The 15,462-nt window shown below is 37.2% G+C and overlaps 1 protein-coding gene across 1 annotated transcript in view; it reads right to left on the bottom strand.

Moving 5' to 3' along the window:
* Positions 1 to 15,462, bottom strand: part of FAF1 (Fas associated factor 1) — a 506,936-nt gene that overhangs the window by 280,624 nt on the left and 210,850 nt on the right. Inside the window, exons 5-6 of the mRNA XM_025388444.1 lie at positions 13,314 to 13,405; positions 7,377 to 7,468 (exon numbers count right to left, since the gene is read on the bottom strand). Coding sequence (XP_025244229.1) covers positions 7,377 to 7,468; positions 13,314 to 13,405 — 184 coding nt within the window. The remainder of the gene's footprint in view (positions 1 to 7,376; positions 7,469 to 13,313; positions 13,406 to 15,462) is intronic.

The following is a 15,462-nucleotide window of genomic DNA, read 5'->3' on the forward strand; positions in this document are numbered from 1 at the left end:
GAACAAAAGGTCAGGCTCCTAGAAGCCAGAGTGATGGTCACGCAGGCAAAAATTGGACCACACAAGCTAGATAAGAGCCACAAAGGCATCTATCAGTATAAACAAGTTTCCTGTGTGAGGGACCCCCTGGTCATAGGTTGGACAACCAGGCTTTAGGCTGTCCACCATGTAGAAGAAGCATCCCATCAAAGGCACACTACAAACACTCTTGTTCAGTTCCCCTTCATTTCCTGTTAAGGTAGCTAACTGCTGAGGTACTAGAACCCCAGTTTGAGAGCTGGGGGCTCTCAAAACACTTGTCTTTTTTTTTTTTTTTTTTTAATTGAGATGGAGTCTCGCTCTGTTGCCCAGGCTGGAGGGCAGTGGCATATTCTCGGCTCATGGCAAGCTCCACCTCCCGGGTTCATGCCATTCTCCTACCTCAGCCTCCTAAGTAGCTGGGACAACAGGTGCCCACCACCACGCCCAGCTAATTTTTGTATTTTTAGTAGAGATGGAGTTTTATCGTGTTAGCCAGGATGGCCTCGATCTCCTGACCTCGTGATCTACCCGCCTTGGCGGGTAGATTGCAGGCATGAGCCACTGCGCCCGGCCTCAAAACACTTGTCTTCTAACTGGCAGACTTAAGACTACAAATTTCTAAGTATCATTTTGGCTGTATCCACGGTTTTAGTATCTAGCAATCTCATTTATGTTCACTTCTAAGTATCTGGTGTTTGCTATTATGACTTCATTTTTATCCATAAATTGTTTTGAAGTAAATTATCTGTAGGATCCAAATGTATGGAGGATTTAGGAGATATCTTTTTATTATTACTTTACTTCTGATTTTATTGCATAATGACGAGAGAATGCAGTCAATATGATAGTGATTCTTTGATACTGGCTTTGTATTCTACTACATGGTTAGTTTTCTAAGTACTCCATGTGTGCTTTATGGGGTTATTAAAATCTTCTATAGCTGACAAAGATGTATTGCTAAATACATTATTTTCTGAAAGATTTTGTGTTCAATGTGGGGTTGGGCTATATCTCCTTGTAATTCTGTCCAATTTTGCAGACTTGTGCATATAAGCCCACAATTGTCATACCTTCTTGGCAAATTGTCTTTCAATGCTATTTGCCTTAAATTCAATTTTATGTGATATAAATATTATTACTATAGGATATTCTTACAGTTAATATTTGGCTGGAATCACTTTCTTTTCCTTTATTTTCTCTGTCATTTCTTTAAAAGATGTCTCTTTGGTAAATGATGTATGGCTATTTTTGTAAAGCCTACTTGAGAGTTTCTGTCTTTAATAGGAGAGTTTAGTACTTTCTTATTTATGGAGAATTCTGATCAATCTGGTTTTTCTTTTTGCCATCATATTTTCTGTTTTCTATTATCCTTGTTTTCCTGTGTTTCTGTTTCAGTTTCAAATTCCTATTTGCTGATGTACTGACTGAGTTCCTCATTCCTTTTTTTTCTTCTAGACGTATGCAGGTTATTTACTTCCTTTTTTTTTTAGTGTTTATTCCCTTTATTTATAACACTTAGATTTGTGTTTTTAAAATACAGACTAAAATTAATCAGTATCTCTAGCCTTCTTCAACTGTAGTTCCCAATAACCACTATCTCTGTGTCGTCACTTCACCTCTACCTGTAACTCAATTTCTCTATCTGCAAAACAGGTAATAGTATTTACTTATGATTTACTATGATGACTTAATAAGATAATGTACATAACAGGCTTGCCAAAAAACCTGACTTCATAAATGATAATTACTGTGTCACTGTCACTTATCAAATAGTTTAGCTTCATACCTCCTTAACATCCTTATTCTCATAACTATTACCTATTTTCTATTTTGATGTTATCTATAATTTGGAATTTGTCATCAACCATTACTGCAACAGTACTGAAATCTAGATCCCAGAAATATTCTCCATTTGTCTCCAAAACTCTATTATTACACCTTTCCTACTGTCTCTAAACCTGTTACCTAATGTCATTTCAACACTTACTCCCTGGGCTCCACCCTTATCTCTCTGCTATGAACTGAAGTGTGTCCCCCTAGAATTTATAGGTTGACTCTCTAACACCCACTGTGACTGTATTTGGAGATAGGGTCTTCAGGATATAATTCAGGTTAAAGGAGGTCATAAGGGCTGGGTCCTAATCTGATGGGATTGATGTCCTTATAAAAAGATGAAAGGAAACCAGAGTTCTCTCTTCTCTCTCTCTCTGCCATATGAGGACACAGCAGGAAGTTGGGTTTGTAAACCAGGAAGAGAGCCTTCAATAGAAACTGACTCTACTGGAACCTTCATCTTGGAGGTTTCCAAACTCAAGAACAAGGAGAAATAAATGCCTGCTGTTTAAGCTACCCAGTCTATGGTACTTCGTTATAGCAGCCCTAGCAAACTAAAACAGTTCCATATCCGCTCTGCTGCCCAGGCTGGAGTGCAGTGGTGCGATCTCAACTCACTGCAACTTCCACCTCCAGGGTTCAAGCAATCAAGCAATTCTCCCACCTCAGCCTCCCGAGTAGCTGGGGTTACAGGCATGCACCACCACACCCAGCTAATTTTTGTACTTTTAGTACAGATGGGGCTTCACCATATTGGCCAGCCTTGTCTCAAACTCTTCACCTCAAGCAATCCACCCACCTCAGCCTCTCAAACTGTTGGGATTACAGGTGTGAGCCACTGCACCCAGTCTTTGGCCACATTTTCTATTTTTGTTTCACTCATTTAAATTTTTCCTACTTGCTGTCTCTTACTCTTTGTGCTTCCAATACTTGTCTACCATCTTCCCTTGACTTCTCCCTCAACTTCTCCTTCCCTTCACTGTCAAGTTTTCTGAAAATAACAGTAATCATTTCTTCATTTCTTGTTTATCCATTAAAATCTACTATAATCGGGTTCTCATTCTCACCATTCTACCAAAAATTATTTTAACGAAGTCATTAATTACTTATATTCCCAACCCAGTGGCTTTTTTAATAATCAGCATCTTGGTTAGAATACACTCCAGTATTTTATACTGTTGGACATTTGAAACGAAAAACACAGGTAGTAATACAGAGACATATGACTTTGAATTACAGACAGGACACACACAAATGAAAAACTCCACAGGCAACTGGGACTTATGAGTTGCTAAATAGAGATCTGTAAGTTATCTATACATATTTAGAAATTGAAGAGTTGAGAGTAGATATCAGAGAGAAGGTAAAAAAGAAAGATTGCTGAGAAGAAAACTCTCCAGAATACCAACATTTAGAGCAGGTGAAGAAATGAAGAGTTTAAGAAGGAAAGTGGGTGAAACAATCAGAAAGAACACCAGGAATGAGTTGGTATCTAAGAAAATTTTCTATACAGGAATAACTTAAGAAAAGGCCTAATCATCTTAATAAATAGGTTACAGGCTACTTGAGGACACAGCTTGTTTTTATTTAGTAAGTAATCAATAAGTCTTTGATGGACTGAATCTTTCCTATAATAATGTTAAACAGTATAATTAATAGTTTGTTTTCTCCTTTCTAATTTTACTGTGATTTATAATATAATTTACTGTTGTATCATAGAGGCCACTGGAGTACTGCTTCACCCTTTCAATTAATTAGTGAAATCTGATTTCTTTTTGAAAAGGGCTTAAAATGCTTCTCAGCTGTTATAAAGATTATGATTAAGAGTTTGCTCTTCAATTCTCAGAAAGCTTGAAATTCTGTTTTCTGAAACACATAATTTAGTTTACAAACATTCAGTTTACAAGTATAGGCACTCATACGGTAATTTTGCTGCTCTTGGTTTATACCATTTCTTCCCCTAGAAAGAAATTACATGTTAATACAAGACTAAATTACCAGGCACCCCCTAGTGGCAGTAAAATCAAGTTACGAAGTTTTTTTGTTTTGTTTTTTAATAGGACATGGTTTGAGATACAGTTTTCTGTATCTATACTTCTTTTTTTTTTTTTTTTTAACAAAAAACAGCTTTATTGAAATACAGTGAATATGTAAGGAACAGCATATATGGTAATATTTATGTGCATGCACCTATGAAACAATCACCAAAACCAAGATAATGAACATATTCATCACTTCCAAAAGTTTCCCTGTGCCCATTTGCAATCTATTCCTCCAAGCTCTTTCCGAAGCCCCCATGCCCCCTCTCGTATCTATACTTCTTTAACAAAACTTAAGAGTGGGATGTTTTGTCAGTGAACAATTTAATAACTATTTTATTTTATTTATTTTGAGACAGGGTCTTGCTCTGCTGCCCAGGCTGAAATACAGTGGCATGATCACAGCTCACTGTAACCTCGAACTCTTGGGCTCAAGCAATTCTCCTGCCTCAGCCTCCTGAGTAGCTAGGACTATAGGTGTGTGCCACAACACCCGTCTATTTCATAAAAATTGTTTGTAGCGATACAGTCTCGCTATGTTCTCCAGGCTGGTCTCAAACTCCTACAGTCAAGTGATCCTCCCACCTCAGTGTCCCAAAGTGCTGGGGTTACAGGCATGAGCCACTGTGCCCGGCCAACATGTTATTTTATATCTACATTATGTTAAAGGATTAATAATATACTGTAACTAAGAGTGAATTCACACACTGAAATTTCATGCAAATTCTTAAGAATTATAAGTGAGATAATACATGCAAATGTAAGAATATATACATAAACCTTCCCATTTTACTCTACCAATTTGCTATATTCATTTGCCAATTTCCAAATATAACACTTAGAACCATAATTACCTTTTTTCTCCTTTTTAGATTATAAATTAGGTTACAAATTACAAATCAGTTTCTAAGAATCCATCAATTATAACAAAATTCTGCAAAAGCAAATCAGTTTAATTCATTATGAAGTCTAGTACAAAGCAAGTTTATCTGTCTACCATTTTTGATAATATGATATGCTATATAACTTACTAGGATATTGTTTGATTCTACTATATAGTTAAGATGTCAAGTGGCCGGGCACAGTGGCTCACGCCTGTAATCCCAGCACTTTGGGAGGCCAAGGCAGGAGGATCACCTGAGGTAGGGGTTTGAGACCAGCCTGCCCAACATGGTGAAACCCCATCTCTACTAAAAATAGCAAAAATTAGCCAGGCGTACTGGTGGGCACCTGTAATCCCAGCTACTCAGGAGGCTGAGAAAGGAGAATCGCCTGAATCCAGGAGGCAGAGGTTGCAGTGAGCTGAGTCATGCCATTGTACTTCAGCGTAGGCAACAAGAGCGAAACTCCGTCTCCAAAAAAAGAAAAAAAAAGGTCAAAATATTTTTATTTCATGAGTCACGAAATAAAACTCATAACTTAAAAATAATTATTACCATCAGCTTTTAAGGTTCTGCATGGATTTTGTTTTGTTTTTTAAACTGTCTCCCATGAAGTCAGCTTTCAAGATGTATGTTATTTTAAAAATCTCTAGTGTTATAGAAAGATATATTGAATAAACATACTACAAGATGTAAACTCTGGCTTTTAAGTTATGTTTTAATCAAAAGTACATTAACGTGACTTTTACATTAGCAGGAGTCTCCATTTGTCCCTCCTCCCACTACGTTTTTTGTTCACCTTTGAATTTTTCTCTCTTTCTTATTTTTCCAATACAAGAAAAGAATCATTCTAACTTGGTAAAAATCCACAAAGCCAACTAGAGAAGGATACTTTAATGCTAAAGTACTCATTCTCCAATAAACGCTGCATTTCAGCAGCACTGTAGACTCCTGCTTGCCTAGGGAGTGAGTGACTGGCAATCAAACTAAGGTCAACTACACGGCAATGAAGAACATTTCCATTAGCCCAGGAAGACATTTTGATAAATCCATTTAATCATGCTACTGGAAAGCAATAGATTATAAACAATGATATCTCCTGACTGCTTTTAATTATGTGGATTACATATTTTATGACAGTGATTACACTTTGTTAGCTAACCTATAAAATAATGTTCTACCTGACTAGATACAGAACCACACCTATAACTCTTTAACTTAATCTCATCTGAGGTTTACATCAACATTATTATAAACACATGGACTAAAAGTTTGTAGTTTGTGATTTTGTAACTGTGTGCAAATTCCACTTTCCGTTAACATATGGTCTAAACATAGAAGATAAAGAGCAATCCAAGAACTCTTTAAATTCTTAACCCAAAACAAACTATTAATAGACCAGCAAATACAACTACACAAGATTTAACTTTTCAGTTCAGTGATTTCTACTTCAGTAAAGTCAAATTTAATTTTATTTTTGCTACTATCTACCTAAAAATCAAGATATTTGCTAAGTGGTGGGGGGAAAGCTTGACAATATTCAAAATTTAGGGACACAGGTCTCCCTACCACAAAAAAACACCAAGTTGTTGTATTTAAAAGAGAAAAATTTGTATCAACAACAGAAAACCTAAAAATAACTTAAACATAGTTCTGGAATAATACTGTATGAAAAGATTCCTCATAAAAATTATTATCTTATCACTAGCATAATCATCCACTACAGGTCAGTTTGCTTCATTAAACAATTAAAAACATAATGTATAATTAAAAATTAAAATCATGTGATCATTGTATAAATGTATTCAGTTCCACTGTGAAAACTGAAAAAACAATGAGATCCTTTATTCCAAATAGAGAGAAAACCTTAATAAAAAATTTATATCGCCAGTCACAGTGGCTCATGCCTGTAATCCCAGCACTTTGGGAGGCCGAGGTGGGCGGATCACCTGAGGTCGGAAGTTCAAGACCAGCCCAACCAACATGGAGAAACCCCATCTCTACCAAAAATACAAAATTAGCCGGGCGTGGTGGCACATGCCTGTAATCCCAGCTACTCGGGAGGCTGAGGAAGGAGAATCGCTTGAACTCGGGAGGCAGAGGTTGTGGTGAGCTAAGATCGCACCATTACACCTCAGCCTGGGCAACAAGTGTGAAACTCCGTTTCAAAAAAAAAAAAAAAAAAATATATATATATATATATATATGTTACTGTTTTTCAAGATTTACTCTGCAGAGCTCAATGAATCTTCCTCAAAGGTATGTCTTCTTTAGCAATGAGAGAAACTGGAACTCTAGTTATACTTTCTCTTCCTTCCAACTTGAATCCTTTCCCTTCAGTCAAAGAAGTACCATTTTGACAATTTTTAATAATTATACTGGAGTTCTGCTAAATATTTTAAAGTGGTATAAGAAGATTATACCATTAAAACAAACTATCCAGACCAAATTGTTTCAAACCTGATATACTTCATAGTAATTGGTAGGGTCAAGTTTCAACAAGACTTGTATTTGATTTAATTTTGAGGTTAATATACAACTTAAAGCAATTTTAACAACTGAGTTTTTCATTTCAGGTTTCCAGGAAATATAAACAACTTACCCAGAATGACTAGATGATGAAGGTGGTGGCAAATCTGGTGTAAGGACATAAAGACTGTTGTTTTTTGGCAAGTGTAGCGATTTTAGGACCGTCTGAAAAAGAAAAAATAAAGCAAAAAATGAATGTTGATTACTCATTACTGATTTTTCCTACAATTCTTGAAAAATTGTTAATTTTGTAGTTCGATTTTTTCAGCTTTTGATAATTTCCTAAATAGGCTAATGCAAACGAACTACTGAATCCAAGTAATCTTATTGCCCATATATATAATATATACATATATTATATATGGGAATATGGTTGTATACCTATATACATTATATGTATACAACATTCAGGTTTATGTTAGTTTATTTTATATATGTATATGTATACATATATGTGTGTATATACATATGTATCTGTGTGTGTACATATGTGTGTTTATATATGTATATATGTGTATATACACTCATATACATATATAAAATAAACTAGCATAAACCTGAATGTTAATATACAAACTCTTCAGCTCATGAAGCAATACAAATAGATAAGAACACAGTTGGGACTCAATTACTTTTTCACTGAAGTAGTAGATCCTTGCAACTAATATATACTTCGTTTCAGGGTCATCATAGCAAAAATTGGTAATATAGGTTTTCAGAGATCATTAGACCTTGAAAAGATCACTGAGAGCACCTCAAGTCAATGATTTTATAGATGGGAAGCTATATAGCCTAAGAGGTTAAGTAACTTGGATGAGGGCTCTAGTGTTACCTAGATATCTTTTACTCCAGATATCTTTTTTGTTAAAGCTCTCTCTCTCTGGAATTAATAAATTACTATTGGACTACATATGACCTACTATCTTGATACGCATAGAAAATTTCATTCACTAAATTTCTTTGCAGAAAACTCACATATATTTCAAACTACTAACCGGAAGGTAAAAACTTGCTGAAGTACTTCAAACTTTTCTTGACAGCAATACACACTAAGAAATACATTGTACATCTTTACATCATAAGCCAGGAAATGCACTTATTCAACAGATATTTATTGAGCCACCTACTCTGTACCAGGACTACTCTAGCCACTGAGAATACAGCATTGAACAGAATAGCCTAAAATAAAATTCTCTGATCTTAGGGAGCTTACATTTGAGTAGGAATAAATAAAACAAGTAACCCTGTATAGCTGAATGTTGAAGGTGATAATTTTTTGACTAAAAATAAAGCAGGGAAGGGGGGATAAAGAATGTGGGGTTGGGGAGCTTGGCAATTTTGAACAGGGTGATGAAGGTGGGTCTCACTTGGAGAATGTGACATTTGAGCAAAAACTTAAAGGTGAAGGAAACAAACCATGAGAATATATAAAGAAATAATATATTCCTTCCTGGGGAGGGGCAATCTTAACACAAGCATGGAACATAAGGAACTTATTCTTAACTCCTCCATGAGAGGACCCAGCTTATTAAGTGTGCAGTCTTAATCCAAAGGTATTGAGACTTACTCTTGACTCATATTAGTTATCTGTTAAATGAAAATAAATACATAATTACCCTTATTATATGAAATACACTGTGGCATTTCCTATTGTATTCTATTTCTCTTTTTTCATTTCTTTCTTCTTCCATTTTTTTGTTTTTGTTTTTGTTTAATGATGTTGACTATAACCCACTCAATTAACTTCTCAATCCACTAATGGTTTATAGTCCATGGTTTGAAAAAAACACTGCATTAGGCAATTACCTGTAACTTTACAATCTGCCAGGAGACATGGATATCCTGAAATTTATGTCAAATATGTGATATCCTTTTGAAATTGATGAGTTATCTCTATAGAGTTAACATGCAAACATTACAACACACTCACACACAAATTATTTTTCTCTTTTTATCTTTCATTGTTTTACTCTGCGAATTATTGGTAAATGCTTGCCATTTGATCAAGTCATTATTGTTCTTTTCCCATGCCACTATCCAAAGATTTTATTAAATCTTTCCCATCAAACCACATATGGCAAGATTAAATAAAATGGATACTTTCCTTAAGTCATTTACTCATGCATTCATCCCATAAACATTTATTTCAGGTGTGTTATGCCAGGTATTAAATATACGATGATGAAAGAAACAGATATGGTCCCTCTATTAATACTGGTGTGATGGAGAATGCTGGAATGGGACCAAATTAGATACAGAAGCCTGTTGGAGAAGGTAACCTTAAGCTGAGACTTGAATTATGAAAAAGAGCCACCCATGTGAAGAACGGGAGGTAAAGCATTCCAGGCAGTTGAATAGCATCTGTCAGACAAAGATGTAAAGAGCTTGAGCCTATTAAAATATTTCAAAAAAGGTTTCTGTGGCTGCAGCATGGAAAGTGAGAGTAAGAAAGGCTCAAGATGATGTTGTAAAGGTGAGAATGGGGTAATACAATACTTTTTAAACTATTGTGAGTAGTCTGAATTTTATTCGAAATGTAACAAAAAAGCTATGTTTTAATGAGAGAGTGATATAATTCAATTTATGTTTTTAAAAGATCACTCTGACTGCTGTGTGGAGAACGCACTGGAAGAAACACTGAAAGGAAGCTGAGACAACAACAATGAAGTTACCATACTGCTCCAGACAAGAGATGGTCATGGCCTGAATTAAGCAGTTGCAATTTAAATACTAAAAAGTGGCCATGGTTGAGATACATTTTAGAGATCGAATCTATAGAATTTACCAAAGGATTAGGTGCTGTAAGAAATGAGAAAAGACGGATGGCCAAATTTTTGGATTCAGTGGTGGCTATAATCGTTCTGCCACTTATTGGGGGAAGATTGGTAGAGATATGGCATAGGAGGGAAAATCAAGAGTTCCATTTTAAACATGTTAAGTTTGAAACACTAATAAGATACACAAGTACAAAAGTCAATTACCAATTTGGATATGTGAATTCAAAAAAGTATGAGCTGGAAATATAAATTTGGAGGCAATCAGAAAATTAATGGCATGGGAATAGCAGAAATCTCCTAGCGAAGACTACGTAGAAATAAGTAACTAAGGCTGGGTGCCACGGCTCATGCCTGTAATCTCAGCACTTTGGGAGGTCAAGGCAGGAGGATTGCATGAGCCCAGGAATTCAAGACCAGTCTGGAAAACATAGCAAGACCCTGTCTCTACAAAAATTAAAAAAAAAAAAAATTAGCCAGGCGTGGTGGTGCACATCTATAGTCCTAGCTACTTAGAAGGCTGAGGTACAAGGATCACTTGAGTCTAGGAGGTCAAGGCAGCAATGAGCCATGATTGTACCACTGCACTCCAACCTAAGCAACAGGGTGAGAACCCATCTCATAAAAAGAAGAAAGAAGTAAATTAAAGTATTTGTAACCAAGACTGTGTTCAAATTTTGGGGGGATTGGGGGTAGGGGAGACAGACTCTTGCTCTCTCGCCCATGATGGAGTGTGGTGGCACAATCTCAGCTCACTGCAACCTCTACCTCCCAGGTTCAAGCGATTCTTCTGCCTCAGCCTCCCGAGCAGCTGGGACTACAGGTGTGCACCACCACGCCCAGCTAATTTTTATATTTTTAATAGAGACAGGGTTTTGTCATGTTGTCCAGGCTGATCTCAGACTCCTGGCCTCAAGTGATCTGTCTGACTCAGCCTCCCAAAGTGTTGGGATTACAGGTATGAGCCACTGCACCCAGCTGACTGATTCATACCCACAGGTTTCTCAATGAATGAATGAATAAATAATATAATTATGAAAACGAATTCATTTTGGTGTTTTCTTTCTGTCAAGGTTGCTGATTTACTCGGTCAGCACTTTTAAAAAGTTTTAATCCATGCATCAATTAGAATGGCCATACAACAGCAGGGGATATCAAACTATGGCCTGTAACTTTACAATCTGCCAGGAGACATGGATATCCTGAAATTTATGTCAAATATGTGATATCCTTTTGAAATTGATGAGTTATCTCTATAGAGTTAACATGCAAACATTACAACACACTCACACACAAATTATTTTTCTCTTTTTATCTTTCATTGTTTTACTCTGCGAATTATTGGTAAATGCTTGCCATTTGATCAAGTCATTATTGTTCTTTTCCCATGCCACTATCCAAAGATAGTGGCCTGGGGGTCAAACCCAGCCTGCTGCCTGTTTTTGTATGGCCTGTGAGTTAAGAATGGTTTTCACTTTTTTTAAGAGTTGGAAAATAAATCAAAAGAGTATTTTATGGCATGTGAAATCACATAAAATTCAAATTTCTGCATCCATAAACATACTGAAACACAGTTACGCTCAATGTTTCACATATTGTCTATGGCTGCTTTCCCACTAAGAGAGCGGTGATTAAGTAGCTGCATGGCACACAAAGCCTAAAATATTTACTACCTGACTTTGTACAGAAAAAGTTTGCTGACACCTAATACAGCACTTCTAAACTTACCCGTATCTTCCCAACCCAAAATTCCTGTAAATATCTCACTGAAATACTCAGAACATCTCCAAATTTCAAATGAACTCACATATAAGTACTTATAGGCACAATCACTACAAGAAGCCATTCACGAAGAAGAATTGAACCAAAAGTTAAAGTTTTTTTAATTTTTATTTATCTTTTTTTTGAGACAGGGTCTTGCTCTGTTGCCCAGGCTGGAGTGCAGTGGCACGATCTTGGCTCATGGCAGTCTCCACCTCCCAGGTTCAAGCAATTCTCCCACCTCAGTCTCCCGAGTAGCTTGGATTACAGGGGTACGCAACCACGCCCAGATAATTTTTGCAATTTTAGTAGAGATGGGGTTTTACCATGTTGGCCAGGATGGCCTCGAACTCCTGACCTCAGGTGATTCACTTGCCTTGGCCTCCCAAAGTGATAGGATTATAGGCGTGAGCCACCGCGCCCGGCCAAAAGTTGAAGATTCTAAGTTTATGCCTGGCCATTAAAATGACACAGTAACAAATGTGAAAACATTCAATAATTATTTCCACTTCAAACATCTAAAACTTGAGAGCTAACTCATTTTTTTTCCTTCTTTCTCCACTCTCTCTGGAAGAAAAAAAAGTGTGTAAGGCCAGGCGCGGTGGCTCACACCTATAATCTCAGCACTTTGGAAGGTCGAGGCAGGCAGATCATGAGGTCAGGAGGGAGTTCAAGACCAGCCTAGCCAACATGGTGAAATCCCATGCCTACTAAAAATGCAAAAATCAGCTGGGCATAGTGGCATGTGCCTGCAGTCCCAGCTACTCGGGAGGCTGAAGCAGAAGAATCGCTTGAATCCTGGAGGCAGAGGTTGCAGTGAGGAAAGATCGTGCCACTACACTCCAGTATGGGCAACAAAGCGAGACTCTGTCTCAAAAAAAAGTGTAAAAAATTTTATATCTGAGGTTGCTACCGGGACCCTGAGAATAGCAATTATTTCCTTAAAATTGCAACACTCTCTGCAAATTCTTAAAATATAATTCATCCCATGCACCTGCCACTATCCAAGTCAACAAGGAAAACAACATTCTTATCATTTAAATTCTCAGTTTAAAAAATTTCCTATTATCTTTGTTCCACAATCAATACTTGACATAAATGTATACACTGCATGTGACTTCTTTCAGACCAATATGTAATTACTCAGAAAATTATTATTCCAGGGCATTCTCTGATACTCTAGGAGGTTTGAAAAAAAGGTAAAGGCTCCCAAAAAAAGGGCCAAACTCCTTTAAAAGTTAGAAATAGGAAAAACATACCATATACTGTTTTCATTTACAAATCTACTCATTTACAATTGTTATTGGTTTATCATGAAATATTTTAGCTTAGAAAACACTACTTGCTGAATCCTTAAACTAAATTACTATTGCCAAATCTACTTCTGCCATATGTAACAACATTAATAAAAACCAATTTTTACGTATCATTTAATCAGTGGCATAACTTAATTTCTACGTAATTAAAAAACTCACACTGTCTTCCACATCTCCCGTCTTCCAGCCTTTTAACAGCATTTTGGACACAGGTATCTGAAGTTCATTTTCTAGAATCTGTTTAATCTCTCCTGTATAAATAACAAGAGATCAAATATTACTAACAAAATAACACAGTTAACATTTGTCCATATCCAGAGCTAACACTAATATGTGGCATATAGTGTACAGTCAATCACATTTGTCTGATGAATATTTCTGTATCTATAAAATGGGAAATAATATTATTTATCTTATCTTGCCCTAGGATCTGAGGATGACAAAAGATAGCATACATTAATGAAACTAAAAAATAAAGCTAGGCTGGGTGTGGTTGCTCATGCCTGTAATCCCAGCACTTTGAGAGGCCAAGGTGGGCAGATCACCTGAGGTCGAGAGTTCAAGACCGGTCTGACCAACATGGTGAAATTCTGTTGAAACCCTGTCTCTACTAAAAATACAAAAAAATTAGCCAAGTGTGGTGGCGCACACCTGTAATCCCAGCTATTCAGGAGGCTGAGGCAGGAGAATCACTTGAACCCAGGAGGCAGAGGTTGCAGTGAGCTGAGATCGTTCCACTGCACTCCAGCCTGGGTGACAAGAGAAAAACCCCACCTCAAAAAATAATAATAAAATAAAATAATAAAGCGAATATACAGATAATAATATATAGGAGACAATTTAAATTGTGTTAAAGAGAAAAGCAACAAGAATTTCAGAAAAGAAAAACAATGTTGATATGGTTTGAATTTGTGGCCCTGCTCAAATCTCATGTCAAATTGTAATTCCCAGTGTTGGGGGTGAGGCCTGATGGGAGGTGACTGCATCATGGGGGCTGATTTCCCTCTTTGATGCTGTTCTTGTGGGAGGGTTCTCATGAGATCTGGTTGTTTAAAAGTGTGTGCTACCTTTCCTCTCTCTCTCTTCCTCCTGCTCTGGCCTGCTCCCACTTTGCCTTCTGCCACGAGTAAAAGCTCTCTGAGCCTCCTCAGAAGCAGATGTTGCCATGCTTCCTATAAAGCCTATGGAACAGTGAGCCAATTAAACCCTTTTTCTTTACAAATTGTCCAGTCTCGGGTATTTTTTATAGCAGTGCGAAAACTAACAGAATTGCTACTGAAAAGTAGGGCATTGCTATAAAGATATCTGAAAATGTGGAAGCGTCTCTGGAACTGGGTAATGGGCAGACGCTGGAAGGGTGTGGACAGCTCAGAAGACAAGAAGATGAGGGAAAATTAGGAACTTCCTAGAGACTTATCAAACTGTTGTCAACAAAATGCTGACAGTGATATGGACAATGAAGTCCAGGCTGAGGAGATCTCAGATGGAAATAAGGAACTTATTGGGAACTGGAGCAAAGATCACTTTTGTTATGTGTTAGCAAAGAACCTGGTGGCATTGTGCCCCTGCCTAGAGATCTGTGGGACTTTGAAGTTGAGAATGATGACTTAGGATTTAGAGGAAAAAATGTCTAAGGAACAAAGCATTCAAGATGTTGCCTGGCTGCTTCTAGTATCCTATGCTCATACGTGTGAGCAAAGAAATGACCTGAAACAAACACATATATATTTTTTTTAAATTTAATTTTTATTTTTTGAGACAGAGTTTCATTGTTGTTGCCCAGGCTGGAGTGCAATGGCGTGATCTCAGCTCACCACAACCTCTGCCTCCTGGGTTCAAGCGATTCTCCTGCCTCAGCCTCCTGAGTAGCTGGGATTACAGGCATGCACCACAACACCTCGCTAGTTTTGTATTTTTAGTAGAAATGGGGTTTTTCATGTTAGTCAGGCTGGTCTCAAACTCCCAACCTCAGGTCATCCACCTGCCTTGGCCTCCCAAAGTGCTGGGATTACAGGCATAAGCCACCAAGCCCGGCCAATGAATTATATTTAAAAGGGAGGCAGAGTGTAAAAGTTTGAAAAATTCGTAGCCCAGTTATGTGGTAGAAAAGAAAAGCCCATTTTCAGGGGAGAAATTCAAGCAGGCTGTAGAAATTTGCATAAGTAAAGAGCAGTCAAGTGCTGATAGCTAAACAATGAAGAAAAGGCCTCAGGAGGGCGGAGCAAGATGGCCGAATAGGAACAGCTCCAGTCTCCAACTCCCAGCGCGAGCGACACAGAAGACCGGTGATTTCTGCATTTTCAACTGA

This window comes from Theropithecus gelada, chromosome 1 (assembly GCF_003255815.1).
Source record: "Theropithecus gelada isolate Dixy chromosome 1, Tgel_1.0, whole genome shotgun sequence".
NCBI lineage: Eukaryota > Metazoa > Chordata > Mammalia > Primates > Cercopithecidae > Theropithecus > Theropithecus gelada.